The following is a 7,743-nucleotide window of genomic DNA, read 5'->3' on the forward strand; positions in this document are numbered from 1 at the left end:
ACAAAATAGTTTTCATGATTAGAGTGGAGGATGAAATTTTATTGAAGTTGAAAGGGAAATTTATTTTTATATAGAATTTTGCATACATTTGTCATCGTGGTTGAGGTACAATGCCATTTAGTCTTCTTTGGCATGTTAGATTTGGATATATTAATTATGACAACATTCGTTTACTGAGAAAGAATGGCGTTTTTAGTTTTTCTACTCTACTTAAGAAACAAAAGCAATTTGATGCATGTATCCTTCGAAAGAATACCAAACAACCCTTTCATGATTCCACTTTTAGAGCATATATAAAACTTGGACTGATATACTCTGATTTTTGTGACCCCATGCTTGTTCCTTCTGTTGAAGGAAATAAATATATGATAACCTTTTATTGATGATTGCACAATAATGTTGGGTGTACTTGTTGAAAAGTAAATCTCAATCTTTTGAAACTTTAAAAAAAAATCATGTATGGTTTCAAATTTAAAGCACAACCCCATATTGGATCCCTTCATACTATTATTATAAAATAATGTACTTCTAATGAATTTGAAAACTATATTTTCCAACATGGGATTCAACATCAAATTATAGTTCCATACAATCCTTAACAAAATTGTTTAGCTGGAAGAATGAATAGGTCTATTGTAAATATGGTTTAATCTGTAATTTTTCCCAAAAATGTTAAGTTAATGGTTTGAGCTAATGTGGTTCTATGTGTTGTATATGTGAAAACAAAAATGTTGATCTCATGCTCTAAAAAATAAGGCTCTTTATGAAATGTGGTATGGTTTCATTCAATAAAGAATTTTAGGTTCTTTGGTTCTACTTGCTATGACTTGATTCCCAAGGAATAAAGAAGAAATATTGATTCAAGAAGTTGGAAGTGTATCTTTTTGGGGTATTCATATACCACCAAGGAATATCATCTTTATGATGAGGTAAATAAAATGTTTATTCTTTCCAAAGAAGTATTGTTTTATGAATCTTCCAATAATGACAATATTGTTGGGTGATAGCTTGATTGTTGTGACAGATTCACTCATGTAAATACATATCATGAATTTTATAATGAGATTCCAAATATTGAAGATCCCTATCTTGGATTAGTTTATAGAACCTCCTTATGAAGCATCATCTCCTCTTTATGAAGTTCTAATAACTTCATCAGATCGGGAAGACCCTTTGAGTGATGTGATTGAGAGGATTGAAACGTTGAATCTTTATGTATCCCCATCTTAATCATTGGAGAAACCTAGACCATCTCACAAACATCCCTAAGAGTGGATCATCAAAATATTTGAAAGTGTTCATCCTAATGAAGTCAAAAATACATGAATGAGAAATTTCACCAGATAAAATGGAGTTATCTTAGATAATTATGATTCAATTAATATAGATGATATGGATGTTTCATAAGATTATGAATTGAATATATCTACTAACTTTGAACCAACTTCCTTTAAAGAATTTGCTTTTCATGATGAATGGAAAGACGCAACTCAAAAGGAGTATGATTTGAACATGGAAATTGGTGGATCCTCCATTTGGAACCAATGCAATTGTTTACAAGTGGGTCTACAAAAACAAGTATAAATAATATGACTCACTTGACAAGCACATATTAACAAGGAATGAAGCTTTCAAAATTTTAATTTAGTTATCAATAATTATGTAGATGTGCCTATTTTGGAATAGGGCTTCCAAAATTTCAATTTAATTATCAATAATTATTAGGTGGATGGTAAGGATTTAACTTCCATGGAATATTCTAGAATATTTTTAGAAGTATACAAAAATTAATGGTTGCTATTTTTTTCCAAAGTATTTATGCTCTTTTTGGCATTTTAATTAAACCTATTAATTAAAAAATGTCATATGAACAAGTGTCATATGAAGAGTTATGGTATTTTTGGACATGTGGTATTGATAAATCATGGTATTGGCCCATGATATTGTGTCAAAACCTATTTACAGATTAAGAATATCCATAGTAAAGTAGGGGTAAATCTCCATGGTTAAAAATTTAAACATATATATGAACTCATTTTAATAAATATAATAATACTAATATTTAAAATAAAGTTACAATTTTGTTTGTTTTTATGATATTTTTAATTTTAATAATATGTATTATGAAGTAAGTATTTTGATGTTTATTATGGATTGACTTCCATTGGTATTTACCAACCATTTAATTTATATGGTTGTGCTAGTTATAACATGGATGGTATGGATTTAACTTCCACATAATATCTTAGAATTTTCTTAGTACTAGTCACAAACCAAAAATTGAGATATATTTCAAAAGTAGTTATGTCATTTTTTCCAGTTTAATTAAATTGATTAATTAAAAAATGTCATATGAACAAGAATTATGTTTTTTTGAGCATGTGATATTAGTAAATCATGATATTGGCCCATAGTATTGTAATAAGTTAAAGATATGAATCTCCACGATTAAAAATGTTATTAATTGACCACATAATATAGTTATGTTAATTTAATAGAAATTAAATTGAATAAATGTAATAATACAATTTAATGTCTAACTTAAAAATAACCTTAAAATTAAATTAATATACAAAAATAAATAATTAACCTAAATTTTAAAATCTCTATTTACAATTGAATTTTATATTTACATATATCTATATTTAATTAAAAATACATTTATGTGAACCTTAAACTTATTCTTTAAATTAATGATTTCAAAATACCAACTTCAAGATTTTTCGCCGAATAAAAATTAATATTTATTTATTTTAAGAAAATTAAGTTAAAAGTCTATATTGGTCATATACGTCGCTTCATAATCACATGATTAGCGTTAATAAGATACGACAAGGAAATCAAAATGTCAATTGTTGTTGACAGAAGGAAGATATGAATGCCAAATAGTCAGAGGTGTATAAAACGGTGAACGTGACATATACTGAATGGAAAATCTAGTGGGATTTTTTTGGAAGTTTTTTAAATGGATTTCTTTTTAATTTTTTAAAAATTTGGTAGGAATTTATTGAAATCACAAGTTTGATGAGTTTCTTGTATAATTTAAGTGTTCTAGGGATTTTTCAGAATGGTGAATTTATATATATATATACAGTCAAATAAACCAGTTTAAATAACACAAATCAAGATTTAACCTCAAATTTTTCCACCAAATTGGAACACCAAAAAATCTAAAAAATCCAACTAAATAAATTTATATAATAAACATAATGCAAGTTTGGTTATCTGAGCCATGACTATCACAACCTGATATTATTTGAGTCGATTTTCCTTTCTGGTTCATTATTAATACACCATGACACTAATCAACAGATTAGCTTGTTACTCTCCTCTGACAGAGTACATGTTAGACAGGAAAGTCATCTCAACTGTATTCCTGTTAAACATGGGAAAGGAAAGACAGCCTGCAGTTTTACTGCATGGTTTACAGAAAACATTTATCACATTTGAAACATTATTTATTCAAATTATCGCAAGTCCTCTCAAAACTACATTAGTCTCAAACATGACAGCACGCCTGAAGGTTAGAAATGGGACTAGTGGGGGTTAGTTTGAAGAGTTCTATACTGATCCGGATCTGCTGTGGCGCTGGCTCTTAAGGAAAGAACCAGTCTTCGTAATCTCTCGCACAGGTTTATCTGTCAGGCGAATCATGTTGTAAGAAAGTGCACCTAATATGGCACCGAGAATAGGTGCAACCATGTATATCCAAATGCTTGTATATTTGTTGCCAGGCACCGCTGAACCTAGGGTCCTTGCAGGATTCATGGAAGCTCCTGAAATTGGTCTGCCAAAAGATAAATGCAACATGTCAATTTAGGATTGACTTGGGAAAATTAGTTGCAGAAAATGTCAAAAAGTGCAGATTGCAGATTTTGAGAATATCCTGTAGGATTGATTTGGGAAAATTAGTTGCAGAAAATGTCAAGAAGGGTAGATGAGATTTTGAGAATATCCCATAATTCCTTAAAGTAAACCAATTGAGTTCATGTATAATTTGAGAATTGCAGGTTTTGAAAATATCCCATAATTCCATAAAGTAAACCAATTGACTTACTGTATAATTTGAAAATGAATTACCTCGCTCCATAATTCTCAAATATTCCCTAAATCTATAATCAATACCCATAAAAATAAAAATAAGAATCTATACCCAGATATGGCTACATTCATTGCAATGGTCGCTCCAACTGCCATTCCCGCCAATTCACCAATCTGTGTAATTGAATATTCAACAGTCAACTTTTCGTTCTGTTCATTCTAACTGCTATACATAATCAGTAATTATGCAAATGGGGAAAAGTCCATAGAGATCTACCGCTCTTGTATCGGTGGCCACTGCAGAAATCACAAACATCAACAAATACGTAACAAAAATTTCCAAGACGAAGGACTGCATGTCTGAGCCTGAAGGAACGGTTGCTCCAATGTGTGCCACATCTTCAAACATCAAACGGAGGACAAATCCAGCACAGATTGCTGCAAAAACTTGAGCTCCTATATAGGCTGGAACCTGTGATTTCAAACCAATAAAAGTTCAGCCAATGTCAATCCTCATAATTATTTTTCACAGAGAAAAAACCAGATAATCTTAGATTATATTAAGAGAATATAATGAAACACATATACATAGTCAAATATTCATGCCTGGATGAACCTCAGCGTTCCTGAAAACTATATCTCTACCCTAGCATCTAACCCTCATAACTATGTCAATCCTCATAACTATATCTCTACCCTAGCATGTAACCCTTCTAATTCAGTGCCCCTGCTGGTCATTATAATTTGAGAGAAAAATTGCATACATACTTGAGTCCATGGAAATCTCCTAACAGCTGCAAAGGCCAGGGTTACTGCAGGGTTCAAATGAGCTCCAGAAATATGCCCTGTGGAGTAAATTATGATCATGGCTGCCAGTCCCCATACAAGGGACACACCAAGATGAGTTATGGAACCGTTGGTTTTCTTATCAATAACAACTGATCCACACCCTATAAATATCAGGAAAAATGTCCCAATAATTTCTGCTACCACCTGCACAAAATATATCCATGGAAAACCATATTTGGGTTCAGAAAAGCATATAAGAAAATGCATTTTTTGCTTTCAGATCATTAAGCTTGTTAAAAGATTACTATTGAAAAGATGAATAACAGGAAATTTAATTACAATCCCACCTTCTGAGCAAAAACAACAGATGGCAAGAATGATCCACAGTTTCTCTCAGTATAAACATAACTTTCTACTCTCCCCTCTTCAATATTTCTAACAGAATTGGCATTTACTTGTTCTGGCATATTATCTAAAGCCATAATGGGGCCTTGGACAAGAGCTTATGCTCAAACTAATAATTCCCAAGTATATCGTTTTCTTGAAAGAAATGAAATACTTGTGAATGCCCAAGTAGCCCTATGTCCTCCTCCAATTTATACCCACACAACCCCACTGTGGGCTTTAATATTTTTCTACGGCGCCGTCAAATCATTGGCTCCTTCCAGTCTGTTCAGATTGACTTCCTAAGCAGGCCTCCAACAGGCTTGGATTACACACAAACTCAAGGCTTAGCTTAATTTTTCAGTCCTATAGACTTGGATTACACACAAACAATCAACACTTAACTTGAATTTCACACCATTTTAGAGGGCGTACTCTAATGTGGCCATAATTTTGGGCTGTGAATTTTTTTTTAAATTTTTCAAGAAATATAATGGGGGTAATGTTTAAATTGTTTTTTTATTATTAGAAGATTATGGGTACCCAAAATTTTAAAGCTTAATAGTTATAATAGATTTTCAATTTTTTTAGGAAAATATTTAGAAGATTATGGGTACCCAAAATTTTAAAGCCTAATAGTTATAATTAGATTTTCAATTTTTTTTTTTTGAAGAAAATACAAACAATAAAAAAGCAAATCTCATCACCAAGTGAAACTTCTAGAATTTTAGTGTTTGGAATTTATTTTTAAAAATCTCGCTTAAATCTTTATTATTTTTCAAGCGAAAACGTGTTCCATTTACACTACGCAGATCAAGATCTCAAACCATGACGTGAGCATGATAAGAGCTGAGCAAAGTGGTAGGTTGGGTGGAATGTAATTCACAGTGGATGCTTTTTAAAATCCATACATTCTCCGATGGAGCCGGCCGACATGACTGGATTCCCTGTTTCCATTTGTCAAAAATAAATAGACAGTGACAAAGTCGTAATACTGACGGTGTGAAAAGTCTTCAAAAGACAGCTCCTTGCTGAATACTTAGACTTTCCTGTACGCTCGTGGGCCGCCATTTTGCCATTTTCCATTCGAAGTTGAACCTGCGTAGAAATTGCATCAGTACGAAAATCTCCACTGAAGTAATATGTTTCAGTTAAAATTCTGTTCTGTTCACTGGTTGTCTGTCTAACCACTATGTTCCATAACTCATGACATGTCCGTTCACATCCCTTGGATTCTTAAAAATACCATTTCAGGTTTTACAATTTCTTATCGTTAGGTTGCGGTCAAAGTAAGAATAGAGTAATTGTCTTGTGAATTGATATGTTTTAAGTTTTAGAATAGAATAATTATATAGTCCTTTTAAGTGAGTATATAAGTTAGTATATAGTTTTAGAGTAGAGTAATTATATAGTTCTCTTAAGTGAGTATATAAGTGAGCATATAGGGTGAGTTCGTTAAGTTCAGGTTAAAATGATTGAGTTAATGTAAAAAAAAATGATTTTTATTTAGGTTTTAGTGTTATGAATTGATATGTTTAAGTTTTGGAATAGAGTAATTATATAGTTTTTTTAAGTGAGTATATATGGCGACTTGGCTAGATATCTATTTCTTTCATAGTTTTGTTCTCAAAATAAAAAATTTAAAAAAGAAAAAAAGAAAGTGTGAGTACATTGAGTTTCTACAAAAAACTTAAACTATGTTATTGGAAATGAGCAAACTAGCTATTCTATGTTTTGGTTTTTCTATCAGAGATTTGGTAATCTAGAAACTATAATTTTCAGTTATTTAGAATGCATTTCTGGAAGTATGAATGGATTCAATTTTTGAAAAAACTATGATGTACTCTAATTGTAAAACATAATCAATTCAAACTTACAAATGCCACAGATATTTACAAAGTTGACTAAAAAAAACCTAAAAAATTTAGACTGCTAAATTATTTTTGAAAAATACTTAAAAAAATCATTTCATTGATAATATGTATTTTTAACCATTTAAAAATAATTTAATATAAATAATATATTAAAAAACTAATATCCTTTTATTAACGTAATCATGGTTAAATATTTCTATTAACTTAATATATTTTAGAATTTATCATTATAATGTTTAGTAGTGAGAACTACTATTCACTTATTTACTATCTATAAAATGTGGAGAAGTATCCCATGTTTCCATCTTTTTCTTCCAAATAAAATAAAAAAAACAACCAATATTTAATTAGAAATATGTAATTATCATTCCAAATAAAATAAAATAATAATTAACATTTTAATTAGAGCTGTGTAATTAAGGATAAAGCTCTAGATCATCTCTAACCTTTAATTGTGAGCCAATAAATGTATAAATGGATTAGTGTCGCTTTGTAATTAAGGATAAAGCTCTAGATCAACTCTAACATTTAATTGTGAGCCAATAAATGTATAAATGGATTAGTATTTATTTCAGATTACAGTTTTCAAAAGAATAAGAGCCTGGATCATTTCTGGGATTTAATTGTGATCAAATAGATGTATGAGTGGATTAAT

General features: G+C 30.3%; 1 protein-coding gene across 1 annotated transcript; it reads right to left on the bottom strand.

Moving 5' to 3' along the window:
* Positions 1 to 3,436: 3,436 nt before the first annotated feature.
* Positions 3,437 to 5,408, bottom strand: LOC149230030 (aquaporin NIP1-1-like). Its single transcript, XM_089375982.1, has 5 exons — positions 5,178 to 5,408; positions 4,810 to 5,034; positions 4,319 to 4,513; positions 4,154 to 4,215; positions 3,437 to 3,787 (listed from the first exon to the last, which is right to left on the bottom strand). Exons 1-5 carry the CDS (start codon positions 5,310 to 5,312, stop codon positions 3,562 to 3,564), a joined length of 843 nt encoding a protein of 280 aa, XP_089232108.1. The 5' UTR covers positions 5,313 to 5,408; the 3' UTR covers positions 3,437 to 3,561.
* Between the last annotated feature and the right edge of the window lie 2,335 nt (positions 5,409 to 7,743).

The sequence above is a fragment of the Pinus tabuliformis genome, chromosome J, assembly GCF_031772625.1.
Source record: "Pinus tabuliformis cultivar Carrire ecotype Pingquan chromosome J, CPIR1, whole genome shotgun sequence".
NCBI lineage: Eukaryota > Viridiplantae > Streptophyta > Pinopsida > Pinales > Pinaceae > Pinus > Pinus tabuliformis.